The sequence below is a fragment of the Vipera berus genome (assembly GCF_964194415.1).
Source record: "Vipera berus genome assembly, chromosome: 5".
NCBI classification, from domain to species: Eukaryota; Metazoa; Chordata; class Lepidosauria; order Squamata; family Viperidae; genus Vipera; species Vipera berus.
Window position 1 is genome coordinate 4566008 of NC_138207.1, and position 22124 is coordinate 4588131.

At 48.9% G+C, this 22124-nt stretch overlaps 1 protein-coding gene across 1 annotated transcript in view; it reads left to right on the forward strand.

Annotated features, from left to right (window-relative positions):
• The window catches only part of DIS3L2 (DIS3 like 3'-5' exoribonuclease 2), a 214049-nt gene that overhangs the window by 156857 nt on the left and 35068 nt on the right, over window positions 1–22124 (forward strand). Inside the window, exon 14 of the mRNA XM_081329970.1 lies at window positions 19724–19803. Within this exon, the coding sequence (XP_081186096.1) occupies window positions 19724–19803 (80 nt within the window). The remainder of the gene's footprint in view (window positions 1–19723; window positions 19804–22124) is intronic.

Here is a 22124-nt window from a genome sequence, read left to right on the forward strand (position 1 = left end):
GCCCAATCTCTTGTCAAGGTTCCGAGCGACGAACTCAACGAAGCGAGCCCAGCTGAGGCGATCCGATCGATAAGGCAAAACTTTGTTGAGTACCTCATTTCAGGGAAGGTGAACGGAAAAGCAGCCCTGCTTAATTGGCACCCAATTCGCTGTATTAAAAGTATGGAAACCTCCCTCCCCTTATGAGGGCAGGTCAGTTATCCAACTATAGGTCAGAGAATCGTCACGAGAGAACGTCTTTAGTTCTCAGTTAGCAAACCTTGGAAGTCCTTGGCTCCATTTTTTCCCCTCCCTTCCCGCCGGGTTTGTAGGCAAGCTAAGAAGCATTAATGGCTGAAATAGCATAAGCATTCTTCGAAGCTTGACAATCTCTCCTTCGCAAACTTCTAGTGTTGGAGCATTCACAGCTTCGGGAGGCAGGTTGTTCCACTGGTTAATTGTCCTCCCTGTCAGGAAGTTTCTCCTTAGTTCCAGGTTGCTTCTCTCTTTGATGAGTTTCCATCCGCTGCTTCTTGTCCTGCCTTCGGGCGCTTTAGAGAATAGCTTGACACCCACCCACCCCTCTTCTCGGTGGCAGCCCCTCAAAAATATTGGGAAACTGCTATCAATGTCTCCCCTAGTCCTTATTGTTAGACCAGACATATCCAGTTAGAAGACAGGGAATAGAATAATGGGTTGAGAGGGACCTTGGAGGTCATCTAGTCCAACCCCCTGCTCAGGCAGGAAAACCTATAGTACCATTTCAGGCAAATGGCTGTGCAGTCTCTTCTTAAAGACTACCAGTGTTGGAGCATTCACAACTTCTGGAAATAGGTTGTTGCACTGATTAATTGTTCTCACTGTCAGGAAGTTTCTCCATAGTTCTAGGTTGCTTCTCTCCTTGATTAGTTTCCATCCGTTGCTTCTTGTCCTGCCTTCAGGGGCTTTGGAGAAGAAGTGGACCCCTTCTTTTTAGTGGCAGCCCCTCAAATATTGGAAGACTGCTATCATGTTATACCCTAGTCCAGGGGTAGGCAACCTCGGCTCTTTTATGACTCATGGACTTCAACTCCCAGAATTCCTGAGTCAGCTATGCTGACTCAGGAATTCTGGGAGTTGAAGTCCATGTGTCATAAAAGAGCCGAGGTTGCCTACCCCTGCCCTAGTCCTTCTTTTCCTTAGACTAGACATACCTATTGGGTGAGACCTGGCTCAAAACCAGAAAACTGTGAGAGGGACCTTGGAGTCCCAGCGGACGATCACTTGACTATGAGCCAGTCGTGTGCAGCAGCAGCCAAAAAAGCTAATACAATCCTGGGTTTGCATAAACAGAGGCGTGGAATCAAGATCACGCGAAGTATTAGTACCGCTTTATAAAGCCCTAGTAAGACCACACTTGGAATACTGCAGCCAATTTTGGTCAGCATATCAGAAAAAAGATGTTGAGGCTTTGGGAAAAATTCAGAGAAGAGCAGCTAAGATGATCCCAGGCCTGGAGACCAAAACGTACCAAGAACGGCTGCGGGACTTAGGTTTGGCTAGTCTAAAGAAAAAGAAGAAATAGGGGAGACATGATAGCAACATTCCAGTATCTGAGGGGCTGCCACAAGGCAGAGGAGGCCAGGTTGTTCACCAGAGCACCAGAGGGAAGGACGAGAAACAATGGTTGGAAACTGACCAAGGAGAGAAGCAACCTGGATTTAAGGAGAAACTTCTTGACAGTGAGGACAATCAACCAGTGGAACAGCTTGCCACCCGATATCGTGGGAGCTCCATCACTGGAGGTTTTTTAAGAAGAGACTAGACCAGGGGTCTTCAAACCTGGCCCTTTTATGACTCATGGACTTCAACTCCCAGAATTCCTCAGCCAGTGTGCCTGACTGAGGAATTCTGGGAGTTTGAAGTCCATGAGTAGTGTGCCTGACTGAGGAATTCTGGGAGTTGAAGTCCATGAGTCATAAAAGGGCCGAGTTTGAAGACCCATGGACTAGACAGTCACCTGTCTGAGATGGTATAGGTTCTCCTGCTTGAGCAGGGGGCTGGACTAGAAGACCTCCAAGGTCCCTTCCAGATTCTATTCTATTCTATTCTATTCTATTCTATTCTATTCTATTCTATTCTATTCTATTCTATTCTATTCTATTCTATTCTATTCTATTCTATTCTATTCTATTCTATTCTATTCTATTCGCAAAAGGAGAACTCGAGATGAGAACTAAGTGGGTCCAGAGGCCGCCCAAGGAATTAACTCAACCAGCAACCATCGGAAAAGCTCCAGGAAGGCCTGGTGCCAGCCTGGAACTCGAACCCAGGGCCTCGTACCCAAGAGACGATAGCTTCTGCTTTGCCTAGATGACCTAATAAATAATCTCTCCTCTGGCTGACGCTCAGCGTGTGGCTGCTGCCGGTTTTCCATCTGAATTCCTCCCCTCTTACTCCTTTGTTGTGGTCGAGATGGGGCAGGTGACGTCAAAGTTCCTTGACTCGCAAGGGCCTTGACAAGCACTTATTTTGAAGAAGAGGGGAAAAGAGAGAGAGAGAGAGAGAGAGAGAGAGAGAGAGAGAGAGAGAGAGAGAGAGAGAGAGAGAGAGAGAGAGAGAGAGAAAAGAGGGAGAACAAAAAAAAATTGGCACAAAAAGCCCTGCGGATCCTGCCGGTGAACCGTGACGGCTGCCGCTGAAACGGCTGTTATGATTAAGTCAAAGAAATCAAATCTTTTGCCCTAAGGGGGAAACCCCGAGTTCACCCCGCGGGAAAAAAATATATATATCAAGATTTGAGGATCCGAAGTCTATTTGGAGCCAAACTCTTCCCCCCACCCCTCTTTCCTCCTCCTCCTCCCCCCCCCATTCCTCCATTGGCCTTTTCTTCCAATGTTGGACTGTAGTGCCAATCGTCCCCGGCCAACGCGGAGCTGGCAAAAGCCCATCGCCCTCCCACGCCTCCAGAGGGTGTCGATTCGGACAAAGTCAATCTGAAATTAATTTCTTCGGCCCGGCCCGCCCCCCCTGCTCCACCCCCCCCCCCGCCCCGGTCTTTCTCGGGCCAAGTTAGGGAGACCGAACGTAACCCAAAGTAAATCAAACCGAAAAAAGATGCCAGAGCATCAAAGCCTGATGGAGAGAGATACTGCTGGCTCAGAACAAGCTCCCCACACACACACACTCCGTCTCCCCCCACCCACCCCGGTACCGTCCGTATTTTTAGCTTGCGGCCCACCCCCTCCTCTTACCACCACCACCCCCACACACACACAAGGCCACAAAAAGTGGGAAACTTGCCTTGGAAAACCCACTCCAGCCAAGACGGCAAGGAGTTTGGAAGCGGAAACCCGGTGCCAAGCTTTGATGGAATTGATTGGGCACCCAGCTGCCTTTTGCGCCAGCGTGCACCGTAGCGGTGTGTGTACACGCACACGCACACGCATGCAAAACCTATGTCCCTGAGTCCTCCCGCGAGGAAGATGCTGGGGGTTGGCAGGCTTTTAGGAAAGAGAGGCTTCTATTTCTCTCAAAGGTGGAAAAAGGTTTCTCCAGGCTGCCTGTGCCAAGGTTACCGTGACAGAGAGCGCCTGGTTTTTTTTGGGAAGAGCAGTTCTTGACTTGAAGGGGTCAGATGGAAAACCGGGCCGGAGAGGGATGGTTTTAATTTAAAAAAACGAAGGAGTCAGCAACAGCAGCAGTAGCAGCTGCACGGAGGCAAATTGACATCCAGAGCTGCCTTGCCACGGAGCGGACCCCGGGGCCTTCCTTTCCACCTTCTGGCTGCCGGTTCCCAACCTTGCTTGTCTTCCGCTCAGGCGCCGGGCCGGTCTGGACCCTCCGAGGAAGAGTTTGCCCCCGTGGTTGCTGACTGGCTTGCTACCGATGCCTGTATTGACTTATTAGATTGATCCTGGCTTTTATTGTTTTTGTAATTAACTCAAGGTGGCGAGCGTAGCTACTGCTGCTGCTTCCTATTCCTCTTGTTCCTTGGAACAACAACCCTGTGAGGTGGGTTGGGCTGAGGGAGAGGGACTGGCCCAAAGTCACCCAGCTGGCTTTCCTGCCTAAGGCGGGACTAGAACTCACCGTCTCCTGGTGAGTGGCCCAAAGTCACCCAGCCGGCTTTCCTGTCTAAGGCGGGACTAGAACTCACCGTCTCCTGGTGAGTGGCCCAAAGTCACCCAGCCGGCTTTCCTGCCTAAGGCGGGACTAGAACTCACCGTCTCCTGGTGAGTGGTCCAAAGTCACCCAGCCGGCTTTCCTGCCTAAGGCGGGACTAGAACTCACCGTCTCCTGGTGATTGGCCCAAAGTCACCCAGCCGGCTTTCCTGCCTAAGGCGGGACTAGAACTCACCGTCTCCTGGTGATTGGCCCAGAGTCACCCAGCTGGCTTTCATGCCTAAGGCGGGACTAGAACTCACCGTCTCCTGGTGATTGGCCCAGAGTCACCCAGCTGGCTTTCCTGCCTAAGGCGGGACTAGAACTCACCATCTCCTGGTGATTGGCCCAAAGTCACCCAGCCAGCTTTCCTGTCTAAGGCGGACTAGAACTCACCGTCTCCTAGTTTCTAAGCAAGCACCTTTACAAAACTAGCTCTCGCAGGTACTTCCTTTTTGCGCAGAGCCCACTTCTCTGTTTTTCCCTCCAATAAGCTAGCGGGATGGACTGGCTGTAGGGTGGAAGGCAACTTCCGTTCCCTTTGGCAACGTTTTGTAATGTGGGTAGTCCCCGACTTACAACTTTTCACTTAGCGACTGCTCAGAGTTACAGTGCTGCCAAAAAAGCGACTTACTCACACTTACGACCATTGCAACATCCGTACAGTCAGGTAGTAGAAAATTGGGACAACCCGGCATGTGTTTTGCGACCTTCCCAGCCGGCAAAATCGATGGGGGGGGGAGTCGAATTGGCTCAAACGATCGCCTGGTTTCCTTAAAACGACTGCAGCGATTGGCTTTAACGACTGCGGCAAAAAAAATGGTTGTGAAACCAGGTGTGACTCGCTTAACGGCCGCCCTGCTTAGCCACGGGATTTCCGATTCCCCTCCCCCATTGCGGTCGTAAGCCGAGGACCCTCTTGTATTGTCAGCAAACCTGGGCTAAACGTCAGCTCTTTCTGCACGTTTTGCTCGCCAAACTGTTCTAGGGCTCTTCTCCTGCGTCCTTCCTTTTTTCCTCAACCGTTTCCTGAACGTTTTCCCTTTTCGATTTCGGCTCTTCCCGCAGAGCCACGCTGGCATTTCCCCCTCTTCGGCAAAATCCTTTTGCTATTGTGCTTTCCTTTAGAGCAGGGGTAGGCAACCTGGGCTCTTTTATGACTCGTGGACTTCAACTCCCAGAATTCCTGAGGGGAAAGGGAGAGGTTTCCAAGCTGAGCCATAGCTGGCTGAGGAATTCTGGGAGTTGAAGTCCGCAACTCATGAAGGGGCCATAGTTCCCCCACACTGGCTGAGGAATTCTGGGAGTTGAAGTCCATGAGTCATGAGGGGGCCATAGTTCCCCCACGCTGGCTGAGGAATTAAGGGAGTTGAAGTCTGCACGTCATGAAGGGGCCATAATTCCCCCACGCTGGCTGAGGAATTCTGGGAGTTGAAGTCCGTGAGTCATGAGGGGGCCAAAGTTCCCCCACGCTGGCTGACGAATTCTGGGAGTTGAAGTCCGCGAGTCATGAAGGGGCCATATTTCCCCCATGCTGGCTGAGGAATTCTGGGAGTTGAAGTCCGCGAGTCATGAGGCCATAGTTCCCCCATGCTGACTGAGGAATTCTGGGAGTTGAAGTCCGTGAGTCATGAGGGGGCCAAAGTTCCCCCACGCTGGCTGACGAATTCTGGGAGTTGAAGTCCGCGAGTCATGAAGGGGCCATATTTCCCCCACGCTGGCTGACGAATTCTGGGAGTTGAAGTCCGCGAGTCATGAAGGGGCCATATTTCCCCCATGCTGGCTGAGGAATTCTGGGAGTTGAAGTCCGCGAGTCATGAGGCCATAGTTCCCCCATGCTGACTGAGGAATTCTGGGAGTTGAAGTCCGTGAGTCATGAGGGGGCCAAAGTTCCCCCACGCTGGCTGACGAATTCTGGGAGTTGAAGTCCGCGAGTCATGAAGGGGCCATATTTCCCCCACGCTGGCTGACGAATTCTGGGAGTTGAAGTCCGCGAGTCATGAAGGGGCCATATTTCCCCCACGCTGGCTGACGAATTCTGGGAGTTGAAGTCCGCGAGTCATGAAGGGGCCATATTTCCCCCACGCTGGCTGACGAATTCTGGGAGTTGAAGTCCGCGAGTCATGAAGGGGCCATATTTCCCCCACGCTGGCTGACGAATTCTGGGAGTTGAAGTCCGCGAGTCATGAAGGGGCCATATTTCCCCCATGCTGGCTGAGGAATTCTGGGAGTTGAAGTCCGCGAGTCATGAGGCCATAGTTCCCCCATGCTGACTGAGGAATTCTGGGAGTTGAAGTCCGTGAGTCATGAGGGGGCCAAAGTTCCCCCACGCTGGCTGACGAATTCTGGGAGTTGAAGTCCGCGAGTCATGAAGGGGCCATATTTCCCCCACGCTGGCTGACGAATTCTGGGAGTTGAAGTCCGCGAGTCATGAAGGGGCCATAGTTCCCCCATGCTGGCTGAGGAATTCTGGGAGTTGAAGTCCGCGAGTCATGAGGCCATAGTTCCCCCATGCTGACTGAGGAATTCTGGGAGTTGAAGTCCGCGAGTCATGAGGAGGCCATAGTTCCCCCATGCTGGCTGAGGAATTCTGGGAGTTGAAGTCCGCAAGTCATGAGGAGGCCATAGTTCCCCATGCTGGCTGAGGAATTCTGGGAGTTGAAGTCCGCGAGTGATGAGGAGGCCATAGTTCCCCCATGCTGGCTGAGGAATTCTGGGAGTTGAAGTCCGCGAGTCATGAGGAGGCCATAGTTCCCCCATGCTGACTGAGGAATTCTGGGAGTTGAAGTCCGGAAGTCATGAGGAGGCTATATTTCCCCCATGCTGGCTGAGGAATTCTGGGAGTTGAAGTCCGCAAGTCATGAAGGGGCCATAGTTCCCCCATGCTGACTGAGGAATTCTGGGAGTTGAAGTCCGCAAGTCATAAAAGAGGCAAGATTGCCTAGCCCTGCTTTAGAGGAACCATCTACCCAGCCTTTTCCATGAACGTCTGCCACGAGATCGTTCTGCAATGTGTCTTTTTTAAGTCTTGAGTTTTCAAAACGAAGACGTATTTTGCCTGGAAGGAAGCTTGAAGTGGAAAAAGCGGAAGGCACTTTTAAAATCGGAGGACGGCACTGAAAAAGTGAACTTACGACCATTTTTCACACTTAACGACCATTGCAGCATCCTCCCCCAGGGTCACATGATCAAAATTGGGTTGCTTGGCAACCGACTCATATTTACGACGGTTGCAGCATCCTCCGGGGTGATCCGCTTTTGCGACCTCCTGACAACAGGGAAGCCAAGCTCACTTAACAGCCTAACAACTGCAAGGATTCACTTCACAACCGCAGCGAGAAAAGTCGTAAAGTGGGACAAAGCTCCCTTGGCCAATATCTCACTTAGCGACATAAATTTTGGGGCTCCACTGTGGTCATAACTCAGGGAGTCTCTGTAGGACAGGACGGAGCCGAAAAGAATCCTTCGTTTGGCCAAACGTTTTATTGGACGCCCAAAGAATTTGTCTTTTTGGTGCATAAGCTCTCAGCGTACGAGCAAAACAAAAAAGTGATTACAGAGAGAACAAAGTAATAATCGTTATAATAATGACACCAATAAGAGAAGGTGGTGGAACAGATGAGAAGGTTAATAGTAAAGCCATACTACATGGGTAAATATACTTAGACCAGTGATGGCGAATGTGTTAGAGACCGAGTGCCCAAACTGCAACCCAAAACCCATTTATGTATCGTCGGTGGCCGGGTGGGCGTGGCCCATTGTGGGGGTGTGACCAATTCAATGGGTGTGGCCAATTTAGTGGGCGTGGCCAATTCAGTAGGCGTAGCTGTGGTGGTGACGGCAGACTGAGTGGGACTAAAAAGTTCAATCAATCAATTCCAATTTTGCGAGATCTTTTTTTTTTCCCCCGCAAGAAGTTGAAATTGATCGATTGATTGAACCTTTTTTTTTTTGCACACGGCAGCGGAGGCCTAAAGCGAAAAGGTTTTATAAAACCCAGCTGAAGGCCTAGGACTGGGGCGACGGCGCGCGTGCCCACAGAGAGGGCTCTGCGTGCCACCAGTGGCACGCGTGCTATCGGTTCACCATCACGGACTTAGACATCAGACAAGACTGTGGCAATTAGGTGTTCAGCAGAGTGATGGCAGGAGGGGGCAAAACCGTCTCTGTGTCTAATTGTTTCGGCATCGCCGTTTCTCGGCCGAGGGGGCCAGCATTGTCCGAAGACATTTTCTGTGGCCATGTAGCCAAAATGGCTACCGTCTTTCCCCGAAAGTAAGGCCCAGCCCAATAGTAAGCCCTAGCTTGATTTTGGCGGATGGGTCTAATATAAGCCCTACTCCAAAACTTGAGGTCTAGTTTTGAGGGGGGCACGCCCCCCCCAAATCAAGCTAGGGTAGGGCTAGGGGGAGTGAAGCTACCCCACGCACCCCGCAACCGCTTACCTTACCGGTAGGACCACCATAGCCAGGCCTCCCACACTCCGACACTGACTTCTTCTGCAGCCGCTTGCTGCCATTTGCTGCAGGACGCCAGGTGGCGCATTGCACTGTTTCCGCTGCACGCCACTTCCGCTCATTGCACACTTCAGGCTGCTTGTGCTTGCTCGCGCAGTGCTTCGGGCTGCTTCTGTTCCTCGCATGCTTTGGGCTGCTTTTGCTTGCTCGCGCAACGCTTTGGGCCACTTCTGCTTGCTCACGCAGCGCTTCGGGGCGAAGCGCTGCGTGTCCTCCTGCCACGAGCAGCAGACGTGGCGCAAAGCGCTGCGCGAGGAAGCAGAAGCAGCCCAAAGCCTGCGTGGAGCAGAAGCGGCACGAAGCACCATGCCGTGTCCTGTCGTTGTCAGCGGCAACGGCGCAATGCACCACATGGCGTCCGACGGCAAGCGGCGGGAAATACACCCCCCCGAAAATAAGACCCGGTGCTTCTTTTGGAGGCAGAAAAAAATATAAGACTGGTTCTTACTTTAGGGGAAACACAATGTATGCCAAAGGTACACCGAACGCTGTTACCTTTCCACCAAAGTGGTATCTATTTACCTACTCGCATTTGCACGCTTTTGAACTGCTAGGTCAGGGCTCTTCAAACGTGGCCCTTTTATGACTTGTGGACTTCAACTCCCAGAATTCCTCAGCCAGACACGCTTTCCTCCACAGGGAAAGTGGCTAAAAAAGTCAAGATGGCTGCTACAGCGAGGCCAGAGAAGTTCCGCCCTTTTGGGATGCATATTAAAAAGGGCTGGAGCTTTCATCACATCATGTATCTAAAAACTGGGCCAAAGTTTGGTAAATCTGAGACATTTGAAGTAACTGCAGCTAACACAGGGCTTTTCAACCAGTGGCACGGGTACCACCCGTGGTACATTGGCACCTGGCAGGTGGTACACGACCATCCTAGAAAAGTGGTAGCGGGGGAGGGGAATGAGCTGAACCGGTGGCAGCACCGCACAAGCCTGAGCGAGAGACGGCTGGAGCTGCAGGGCTGTCGGGGCTCAGCGGAAGCGCCAGGATCAGCGCCAGGATCCAGCTGGAGCTCAGCACTAATCCTGGCACTTCTGAGCCCAGAAGAAGCGCCGATCAGCTGAAATGTTGCAGTATCTCCAGGGTCTTCTGATTTACATCCAGATGCTTGGCAACTGATTCATATTTAGGACGGTCACAGTGCCCCAGGGTCATGTGATGTGACCAAAACCTGCTGCAACCACCCAGCAGACGGGGGGGGGGAATAAAAACCAAACACCCCCCCCACACACACACCCGCTGCCAATCCTCAACAGAAATGCTCACAACAATGAAAACCTCGGACAGGAGGAAGAGCGCCACCGGGCGGGCAGGCAGGTGTCTCGCTCGGCTGTGGCTTGGGGGGAACCTTTTTCAGTGCCATTGTAACTTCAAACAGTCGCTAAGCGAACTGTTGTAAGTCGAGGACTACCTGTACTTCATCACTTTTGTCCTTTTTGGTGGGGGGGGGTGTCAAGTTTTTGACACCTTTCTAGGTGTCTGGTGGTACTCGGATGTTGCCATATCCTAAAAGTGGTACAATGGGTGAAAAGGTTGAAAAGCCCTGAGCTAACAAACTCAGTACCTTTAACCACTGAGCCATCGTGCCCTTTGTGGGAGCCCAAAAGCAGCAGGAGTCTGGTGACGCCTTCTCAGACTAACTATTAGAAAGCTTAAACTTTCGTGAATCACAGCTGGCTACTTCAGCGATTGCTATGGCTCATGAATTGTTGGGTTGTTTTTCCCCCCCGTTTATTTCTTTATTTAACTGGTAGGGTTTTCCGTCTCCAACGCCTACCCAGGCAGCTAAAAAATAAAATAAAATTAAAAACAAAAACAGCAGGCTGAATTTGTAAAGTAAAGTGCTTGGCATGCACTGAAAGTCATCTTTCTCGACTTTTCACGCTGGAAGAAGCCTTAAAATAATTGTCAGCTGTCGGTGAGCCCGTGCATAAAAATTGCAAAAAAAAAAGAAAAAGAAAAGGAAAAAAAACAACAAAACAGTTTCATAATACAATTCGTTTTTACCCCACGCTGCTCATTTTTCACGACGTTTGTAACAGCAGCCAAGCAGCAGGCCGGAACTGGGTCACAGTGCATAAAAATTCCCACTGCGGCGAATTCTCGCGCTGCTGCGCGGCGTGCCGAGTTCAAAAGGCGATGTTTATTTTTTATTATTATTATTTTTTCCCCAATGAGGATCTCTTGCAGAACCCTTGGCTTCTGTGAAACCCTAGTTGAGAACGGCTGCTATAGAGCGGAGGTCCCCAATCTTTGCAGCTAAGGGGGGGGGAGAAATTGGGCCGCACGAGTGCCAGGCCGGTGTGCACAGCTGAACTCACACAAGCAGTGGGCCGGCATTGCATGCAGTTGCACATGCTGTGTGTGCATGCATGTGCGTGCTGGCCCGCCGCACAGGAATCGAGTTGTGTGCACACATGTGCACTAACCCGGAGCTCATGCGAGTCGAGCACCACGTGGGTGTGCTGCAGCCCGGTTGCGAATAAGCCACAGTAGGCAACTAAGATGATCCAAGGCCTGGAGACCAAAACATATGAAGAACGGCTGCAGGACTTCGGTTTGGCTATTCTAAAGAAAAGAAGAAACAGGGGAGACATGATAGATGTATTCCAGTATCTGAGGGGCTGCCACAAAGAAGAGGAGGGGGTCAGGTTATTCTCCAAAGCACCAGAGGGCAGGACGAGAAACAATGGTTGGAAACTGACCAAAGAGAGAAGCAACCTGGAATTAAGGAGAAACTTCCTGGCAGTGAGGACAATCGACCAGTGGAACAGAAGAGACTGGACTGTCACCTGTCTGAGATGGTATAGGTTCTGCTTGAGCGGGGGGCTGGACTAGAGGACCTCCAAGGTCCCTTTCAGCTTCTATTCTATTCTATTCTATTCTATTCTATTCTATTCTATTCTATTCTATTCTATTCTATTCTATTCTATTCTATTCTATTCATTTTCTATTCTATTCTATTCTATTCTATTCTATTCTATTCTATTCTATTCTATTCTATTCTATTCTATTCTATTCTATTCTATTCTATTCTATTCTATTCTATTCATTTTCTATTCTATTCATTTTCTATTCTATTCTATTCTATTCTATTCTATTCTATTCTATTCTATTCTATACATTTTCTATTCTGTTCTGTTCTTCGAAACATTTTCAGATAAAAGCCAAGGAAGTCCAGTTGCCTTTCCTAAAAAGCACCTTTGGAATAACGCGTAGGAATTGGCACAATACCTCCTGTTGAAAAGATATTTTAAGGATGAAATAATAGAATAGAATAGAATAGAATAGAATAGAATAGAATAGAATAGAATAGAATAGAATAGAATAGAATAGAATAGAATAGAATAGAATAGAGGAGTTAGAAGGGACCTTAAAGGTCTTATAGTCCAACCCCCTGCTCAGGCAGGAGACCCTATCCCCAGTGGTGGGATTCAGCCGGTTCGCACCACTTCAGCAGAACCGGTAGCTAATTTTTTGTTGCCCAGGCCCAGGATGGACTTCTGGAAGCAGTATCCACACAGAGAACCGGTTGTTCACATATTTGAATCCCACCACTGCCTATATCAGGGTTAGGCAACCTTGGCACTTTTATGACTCGTGGACTTCAATTCCCAGAATTCCTCAGCCAGCCACGCTGAAGGAAAAGGGAGAGGTTTCCAAGCTGAGCCATGCTGGCTCAGGAATTCTGGGAGTTGAAGTCCACCAGTCATAAAAGAGCCCAGGTTCCCTACCCATGGCCTATAGTACCATTTCAGACAAATGGTTGTCCAGTCTCGTCTTAAAAACTTCCCGGCACTAAGGTGGCCTTGGGTCTCGCAGACGGTGGGAAAGGTGAAGCACCACGCTTCACCAAAGAGTCGGAAAGATTTAGCCGATGGATTCAAACCTGCTCTATCCCCTGCACCGCTGCTTCACCAGACAGCTGTGGTAGACTGATCAACCGTTCTATTTAATTTATATGCATGCCTTTATTATTTTTATAAGTAACTCAAGGTGGCAACATGCATAATATTCCACCACCCCCTCCTATTTTCCCCACAACAACAAACCTATGGGGTGGGGTGGGCAGAGAGAGAGAGAGAGTGACTGGTTTGAAGTCACCCAGCTGGCTTTCCTGCCTAAAGCAGGACTAGAACTCACCATCTCCTGGTGACTGGCCCAAAGTCAGCCAGTCAGCTTTCATGCCTAAGGCGGGACTAGAACTCACTGTCCCCTGGCGTTTGCCCCAAAGTCACGCAGTCTGCTTTGACACCAAAGGTGGGACTAGAATTCATTATTTCCTAGCGATTGGCCCAGAATCACCCAAGCTAGCTTTCACGCCTAGGAACTAAGAACTAGCACTCCCGTCTCTTGGTGATTGGCCCAAATTCACTCCGCCAGCTTTCCTAGCTAAAGCAGGACTAGAACTCACCGTCTCCCACTTTCGAGCCAGGTACCTTAACTACTAGACCAAACTGTCTCTCTGTTATTTATTTATTTATTTATTTATTTATTTATTTATTTATTTATTTATTTATTAGTACTTATGTGGTGGAAATTTAGCATTTTCTCCCTGGCTGCAACCTGACGAGCGCCCTGTGTTAGCGATCCCAGGGTTTGCGTGCGTGTGTATGTGCGTGTGTGTGTATGTGTGTGTGTGTGTGTGTGTGTTGTTGTTGTTGTTGTTGTTGTTAACGTACACCCCCAGGCTGAATCTCATTTCGATCCGCCCCTTGCCTTGGCTTCGAGCGAGCTTCACCACGGCAGCCCGACTTTCATCGTCTCCGGCTTTCCGAATTGGATGTCCTGCCGACTTGCTCAGAATTGGCACAGCGGCTAATGGGGCGACGCGGGGGGGGGGCGCTGCCTCAAATGCCAACCGATGGCAAAGCCGCTTCATCAAGTCGTTGCTCTTTAACAGCTGGTTAATTTTCACTTTTTGCAATTTTCTCCCGTGCTCAGAAGGAGAAACTGTTTGCAAAGAATGCCAGCCTTTCTCTCTCTCTCTCTCTCTCTCTTTTTCTCTCTCTGCCGTGGTCCTTTGTCCGTAAAAGGTCAGGTTCCCTCCCCCCTCCCCCGCATCCTTCCAGGCTCCGAGGAAGTTAGAGCAAATTTGGGCTCCTGGCAGGTGGGCGTCATGGGATCACGGTTTCATTAACACCCTACAGACTCAATTAACCCCCCCCCCTTCCCTCTTCTCCCAGGCAAACAATGCAACAACTCAGCTTTTTCTCAACTTTCTCACCGAAACTTGGATTCGGTATTCCAAGCGTGGTCTTTCCCGAGGCACGACCGCTTTATAAGGCCTGGGTCAGGCCCACGCTTGGACGATGGCATCCAGTTTGGGGCACCGCCATATGAAAATGACGCCGGGACTCCCGCAAAGAAGGCAGAGGAGAGCAACAGAGAGGATTGGGTGGGCTGGAGGCTAAAACATACGAAGAACATAGGAAGAATCTGCATGAAGAAGATTCTCCGTCCTCCAGCTCACGGTTTGTCCCAAAGAGGCTTTTTTTTTCTTTTCCCCAAGAGGCAACGGGACTTCCTTGTTTTTCCTTGAAGACGTTCCCCTTCTCATCCCAGAAGCTTATTCAGTTCGGTTACAGGAATTAGATATGTCGCGTCTAATGAATAAAAGAACTAGGGTGGGGGACACGACAGCAGTGTTCCACTGTTTGAGGGGCTGCCACAAAGAAGAGGGGGTCCACCTATTCTCCAAAGTACCTGAAGGCAGGACAAGAAATAACGGGTGGAAACTAATCGAGCAGAGAAGCAACTTGGAATTAAGGAGAGGCTAAAATTTATGAAGAACAGTTTCAAGAATTGGGTATGTCTAGACCACAGGTCTGCAACCCGCGGCTCCGGAGCCGCATGCGGCTCTTTCAGCCGTCTCCTGCGGCTCCCAGTCCTCTGCCATGTGCAGTCCAAAAGAAAAAAGAAAAAGTGGGACTAAAAAAGTTCAACCAATCAATTCAAATATGCAGGGTAGGTGCATATCTCACCTTGGCTCCACTCTTCAGTCAAACCCTGTTCTGCACATGCGTGCACGTACGCGCATGCGCACACATTTTTTGCGGCTCCCAGTTTTTCCTTTTGTGAGGGAACCGGTTCCGAGTGGCTCTTTCACTGTTTCAGGTTGCTGACCCCTGGTCTAGACTGATGAAAAGGATTAGGGGTGACATGATAACAGTCTTCCATTATCTCAGGGGCTGCCCCAAAGAAGAGGGAGTCAAGCTATTCTCCAAAGCACCTGTAGGCAGGACAAGAAGCAACGGATGGAAACTAACCAAAGAGAGAAGCAACCTAGAACTAAGGAGAAACTTCCTGACAGTTAGAACAATTAACCAGTGGAACAACCTGCCACCAGAAGTTGTGGGTGCTCCAACACTGGAAGTTTTTAAGAAGAGACTGGACAGCCATTTGCCTGAAATTGTATAGGTCAGGGGTAGGCCACCTTGGCTCTTTTATGACTCGTGGACTTCAACTCCCAGAATTCCTTAGCCAGCCATGCGGAGGGGAAAGGGAGAGGTTTGCAAGCTGAGCCATGCTGGCTCAGGAATTCTGGGAGTTGAAGTCCACCAGTCATAAAAGAGCCAAGGTTGCCTACCCCTGGTATAGGGTTTCCTGCCTGAGCAGGGGGTTGGACTAGAAGGCCTCTAAAGTCCAGTGGTGGGATTCAACCGGTTCACACCACTTCGGCAGAACCGGTAACTAATTTTTGGTTGCCTAGGCCCAGAATGAACTTCCAGAAGCGGCATCCACACAGAGAACTGGTTGTTCACATCTTTGAATCCCACCACTGCCAAGGTCCCTTCCAACTCTTGTTATTCGGTTAAGGACGAGGGGTGACGTGATAGCAGTCTTCCAATAACTCAGGGGCTGCCCCAAAGAAGAGGGAGTCAAGCTCTTCTCCAAAGCGCCCGAAGGCAGGACAAGAAGCAGCGGAGGGAAACCAATCAAGGAGAGAAGCAACCTGGAACTAAGGAGGAATTTCCCGACGGTGAGAACAATTAACCAGTGGAACAACCTGCCTCCCGAAGCTGTGAGTGCTCCAACACTGGAGGTTTTTAAGAAGAGATTGGATGACCCTTGGTCTGAAATACTGTAGGGATTCCTGCTGGAGTAGGGGGTTGGGCTAGATGACCTCCAGGGTCCCTCCCAATTCTGTTGCTCGTAGCTTCCCTATCACCGGAGTCGTTCCCTCTTTAGAGCAGCATTCCCAACCTTGTGCCCCCCCCCCTTCCCTTCCCTGCATTGGTCCCTCCGTCCCTGAAACCGTGCGCCTGGGGTCTGCCATCCCTGATTGGAGCCGATCATCCCGGGATCCCGTTGTGGAGCATGTTCCCCAGCTGGGCAAAGAGTCCGGAATTCAGCAGAGCATCGTTTTACACACCAGGCTGCCAATGTACACACTTCTCCTTTTTGACACGAAAGTAGGGGAAGAGTGCATCACCGCTGCTCTTTATGCAGATGTGCGGTCTGGATTGGACTCCAGGCTGATCTCTGCTCACCGGCCGGGTGGGGGAAGGATTGTATTCAGCATGGAAAAAAGTTTTCTTGCCCGGGGCTGTTGAATCTGGCCTTCCTCTCCGCTGCTCTTCCTCCCTCTCCCCCCTTTCCCACCCCCCCAAAAAATTCCCACGTTTTCTTCTCATTTTCTCTGTTTCGTTGTTGGGACAAATTGCCTGCAGCCGTTGGGCGAATTCTATCTGGTCTCGTGAAAAGAAGGACCTGTTGTAAAGCAGTTGAGTAAGGACTCACGTAGGCTGGGGTGACATTCCAGTATTTGAGGGGCTGCCCCAAAGAAGAGGCGGTTGGGGGGTGTTTTCCACCTATTCCCCAAAGCCCCCGAAGGCAGGACAAGAAGCAACGGGTGGAAACTAACCAAGGGGAGAAGCAACCTGGAACGAAGGAGGAATTTCCTGACGGCGAGAACAATTAATCCGTGGAACAACCTGCCACCGGAACTTGGGAATGCTCCAACACTGGAGGTTTTTTAAGAAGAGACTGGGCAGCCATTTGTCTGGAATGGCATAGGGCTGTGGTGGCGAACCTATGGCACGTGTGCCACAGGTGGCACGCAGAGCCCTCTCTGTGGGCACGTCCACCGTCGCCCCAGTCCTGGGCCTTCAAGCTGGGTTTTATAAAACCTAAATTTTGCTTTAGGCCTCTGCTGCCGTGTGCAAAAAAAATAAATAAATGGTTCAATCAATCACCAGCTGCCTGCAATTAGTGCAGGTTCGAGTCCCACCAGGCTCAAGGTTGACTCAGCCTTCCGTCCTTCCCAGGTAGGTAAAATGAGGACCCAGATTGTTGGGGGCAATTAAGCTGACTTTGTAATAATGCCGCTTGGAGGGTGTGTGAAAGCCCTAACAAGCAGGCATATACATAGAATGAAGGCTACTGCTAAGCTTGTAAGCCGCCCTGAGTCTTCGGAGAAGGGCGGGATATAAATGGAATTAAAATAAAATAAATAAATAAATAAAAAAATAATAATTTAAACTTCTCGCAGAAAAAATAAAGATCTCGCCAAGTTGGAATTGATTGATTGAACTTTTTAGTCCCGCCCACTGCAGCCACGCCCACCAATGGGCCACGCCCACCCGGCACCCGACGATACATCAGTGGGTTTGGGGTTGTAGTTTGGGCACTCCGTCTGGAAGTGGTTCACCCCATCACTGGTATAGGGGTTTCCTGCCTGAGCAGGGGGTTGGACTAGAAGACCTCTAGAAGGTCCCTTCCACCTCTTGTTATTCTGAATTAGCATATAGTGAGTAAAAAAGCCAGTGGCGTTCTACAGGCAGTCCTCGACTTAACAACACTTCATTTAATGACCGAAATTACAACGGCACTGGGGGGGGGGGCAAAAAATGACGTAGGACTTTTTTTCACCCTTGCAGCGTCCCCCCCCCAGGGTCACCTGATCAAAATTCAGACACTTGGCAACTGACTCCTATTTATGACATTTGCAGTGTCCCGGCTCACGCGTTTCTCTTTTTGCGACTTTCCGCCGAGCAAAGACATCTGGGGGAAGCCAGATTCCCTTAACGACCGTGTCACTAACTGAACAACTGCAGTGATTCATTTAAGCACCGGGGGGGGCAAGAAAGGTCATAAAATGAGGGCCAAACTCACTTCAGAAATGTCTCACTTAGCAACGTAAACGTAGGGCTCAGCTGTGGTCAGAAGTCAAGGATTGCCTGCATTGAATTTCTCTTTTTTTTTCTTTTTTTAATCGCCAGGCCGACTGATTTCCCCCCTTCCTTAAGTGAACCTCTGTTGCACAACGTTGCAATCGACACCCACTTTGCCAATTTCCAGCAAATAATTCATCTCCTATCTCTCAAGCCGCTATTCTTGACTTCTCTCTCTCTCTCTCTCTCTCTCTCTCTCTCTCTCTCTCTCTCTCTCTCTCTCTCTCTCTCTTCTCTCTCTCTCTCTCTCTCTCTCTCTCTCTCTCTCTCTCTCTCTCTCTCTCTCTCTCTCTCTCTCTCTCTCTCTCTCTCTCTCTCTCTCTTCTCTCTCTCTCTCTCTCTCTCTCTCTCTCTCTCTCATTTCAGGTTATTTTTTTCCTCTCCTCCAACTCAAATTTAGCCCACTGCTGAGTCATTGTTAAAAAACAAAAACCAAACACCCCCCCCCCTAATTTGGGTGACTCCACGCCAAATTAAGACGTTTTTCACCTTTCCTTTCCATCCTTGGCCTTCTCTTCTTCTCCTCCTCTCCAGAAATTTGCCAGAAGGGGCTCCCGGGAAGAGCTTAAAAATAACCGTATAACAGGATTGTAAGGGGACCTTGGAGGTCATCTAGTCCAACCCCCTGCTCAAGCAGGAGACCCTACAGCATTTCAGACAAATGGCCAGTTTTGTTTTTGTATTTTTTTTTTCTTAAAAATCTCCAGTGATGGGAGCACCCACAACTTCTGGAGGCATCTTTGTTCCGTTGATTAATTGTTCTCACCGTCAGGAAGTTTCTCCTTAGTTCTAGGTTGCTTCTCTCCTTGATTAGTTTCCCTCCATTGCTTCTCGTCCTGCTTTCAGGTGCTCTGGAGAATATCTTGACTCCCTCTTCTTTGTGGCAGCCCCTGAAATATTGGAAGACTGCTATCCTGACCCCCCTCGTCCTTCTTTTCTCTAGCCTGTCTTTCCCAATTCACAGGGCCTTCTTTCTTTCTTTCTTTCTTTCTTTCTTTCTTTCTTTCTTTCTTTCTTTCTTTCTTTCTTTCTTTCTTTCTTTCTTTCTTTCTTTCTTTCTCCCTCTTTCTCCCTCTTTCTCCCTCCCTCCCTTTCTTCCTTCTCCTCCCTCCCTCCCTCCCTCCCTCCCCCCTCTCTTTCTTTCTTTCTTTCTTTCTTTCTTTCTTTCTTTCTTTCTTTCTTTCTTTCTTTCTTTCTTTCTTTCTTTCTTTCTTTCTTTCTTTCTTTCTTTCTTTCTTTCTTTCTTTCTTTCTTTCTTTCTTTCTTTCTTTCTACTAGACAATGTCTAATTATCAGAAAACGGAGGAGCCAGTTCCTCCAATCATTCCTCATAGGTTTTTATCTCTACTAAGCCTTTACTAGCCTTTACTAGATCTTCAGGGCTGAACCTTGCTTTCCATCCGCAGTTGTAAGGCAGGGAACTCGGTTCATTCATCTAGGGCAGCATTGATGTGTGGGTGGTGAGATTGCAGCGTGCGTTTGTGTGTGTGTCTGTGTCTGTGTGTCTGTGTGTGTGTGTCTGTGTGTGTGTGTGTGTGTGTGTATGACTGTAGGGGGAAACGGTCCTGACCTGTGCCATTTGAGAAGAACCACAAACACTTTCTCTTAACAAAAAAGAGTGGAAAAAACTAGCCTTTTTTCCCTACAGGCCATGTGATTCGTTCTTGAGGTTTGGAAAGCGGGTTGATATTCCAGCCTTTGATGGTTGCGTGTCATTTTTGGGGGAAGCTGGTTGCTCCCATCAGCTTTTCCCGGTTACTGCTGCTGCTGCGGCTGGTATCCTGGAGAGCATTGCCTAAATGATTTTTTTCTTCTTTTTCTTCTTCTTCTTCTCCCTCCCTCCCTCCCTCTCTCTCTCTCTCTCTCTCTCTCTTTTTCCTTCCTTCCCTTCTCTCCCTCCTGCAGATGAAACTCTCATTTACTTTGGACAAGGAGACTGGGATGCCGCAAGGCTGCTACAGCTATCAATACCGGGACAGCAACAAGTAAGAGAGGGATTAACAGAGAATTAATAGAATCGAGATCACGTGAAGTGTTAATACCGCTTTACAAGGCCTTGGTAAGGGCCACACCTGGAATCCTGCATCCAGTTGTGGTCACCACGATGCAAAAAAAGATGCTGAGACTCTGGAAAGAGTGCAGAGAAGACGAACCAAGAGGATCAGGGGACTGGAGGCTAAAACATATAAGGAACGGTTGCTGGAATTGGGTATGTCTGGTTTAATGAAGAGAAGGACGAGGGGGGTCAGGATAGCAGTCTTCCAATATCTCAGGGGCTGCCCCCAAAGAAGAGGGAGTCAAGCTATTCTCCAAACCACCTGAAGGCAGAACAAGAAGCAACAGATAGAAACTAACCAAGGAGAGAAGCAACCTAGAACTAAGAAGAAACTTCCTGACAGTTAGAACAATTAATCAGTGGAACTACTTGCCTCCAAGTTTTTAAGAAGAGACTGGACAGCCATTTGTCTGAAATGGTATAGGGTTCCCTGCCTGAGCAGGGGGTTGGACTAGATGACCTCCAAGGTCCCTTCCAATTCTGTTAAAGGGCTGCATATTGTTCCTTTGCAAGTAACGCACTGGGCATCCCCTTCTTCCCACACTCTTGTGTGGAAGGAATGGGTGTGATTGGAAGCCTCTGACCCGCAATGGGAGGTGGCAGCTTTGTGTTTGTAACAAAAGTTAACATCACCTGAACATGATGGGTTTTCTTGCAGATGTTTCATTACCAGTGCACTGATGAAGGTACCTAGTTGGGTCGGGAAATGTCTGCAAAGAAACCCACCCAAGCTCAGAGAGCACCAAGGACTCCACACTTCTGACCACACGTAGTCTTCAGCTCGAGCCCAAAATTTCTGTGGCTAAGCACCACCCAAACCTCATTCCCTCCTAGCACTGATAAAGTTACCTAAGTGGATAATGAAATGTCTGCAAGAATACAACCAAGCTCAGAGAGCACCAAGGACCCCACAGTTCTCCTCCTCCTCCTCCTCCTCCTCCTCCTCCTCCTCCTCCATTTCAGACAAATGGTTGTCCAGTCTTTTGTTAAAAACTTCCAGTGTTGCAGCATTTGCAACTTCTGGAGGCAGGTTGTTCCACTGATTAATTTGTCCTCACTATCTGGAAATTTCTCCTTAGTTCTAGGTTGCTTCTCTCCTTGATGAGTTTCCATCCGTTGCTTCTTCTCCTGCCTTCAGGCAAAGCTAGTAGAGAACGGAAAGGCCTAACTGCTATTTCTGATCCTGAATTCTTCCCTAATTGACCTTGAGATAACTTTGATTTAATGGAGTTTCATCAGAATGGAAAACAGTGCCTGGTATAAGGTAAGATGAGATGAGATGATAAGGTAAGGTAAGGTAAGATAAGATAAGATAAGATAAGATAAGATAAGATAAGATAAGATAAGATAAGATAAGATAAGATAAGATAAAATAACCTTTATTGTCATTTTCATTTTACTGTGGGCACAACGGCACACATCAAAAGTGAAATTTAGCTGCACGCTCTCCAAGTGAAACACATACATGACACACACCTAAACAGACTATATATAACATATGTGTATGCTGACACCCCTACACATTCATAACAAATATTAAATACTGTCCATCTTGAATATATAACGGAAGGAGGAAGCCTGGGAGTTCACAAGGTTAGTGCTGTATGGAATGAAACTATGGTTTAAAAAACAGAAATGGGTGTTTCCAGTCTGTAAGAGAGAAAATTGGGGGGAGGAATGCACCTAAACCCCCATCTCTGGAGGTTTGGGAATCGGTGCTTCCTGCTCCATCTAAGTGTTACACATGCTGCATCTTCTCACATTGAAAAAGGTGATTTGAAGCAGCGACCATTTCTAAGGGCTCCAGCGATGTGGCGACAGCAAGCAATTCCAAACAGGCAAACATACATCCACACATACGCATCCTGCTCCCGGCAGCTTTGTACATTTGCCAAGATGTGGCGTGAAGGGTGTGTGTGTGTGTGTGTGTGTGTGACAATTTAGGCTGTCCTCATTTAAGCGCACCAAGAGACAGTGCGGCGCACCCACTCAACGGGTCAAAAAGTTAAAAAAAAAACCTTTCCTTAACAGAGAGTTTTTTGCAAAGGTGGGCCCTGGCTTGCTTCTCCAGGGCCAAACAAAGGCGTTTTAATTCAGATAAGTTGTCGGCCTCTAAGCTGATTTGCTGCTGAAATAAATTAAATCTGGCAGCTGTTGCCGTTCCCAATTTGTTTTTATTATTATTATTATTATTATTATTATTATTATTATTATTATTATTATTATTATTATTATTATTATTATTATTAT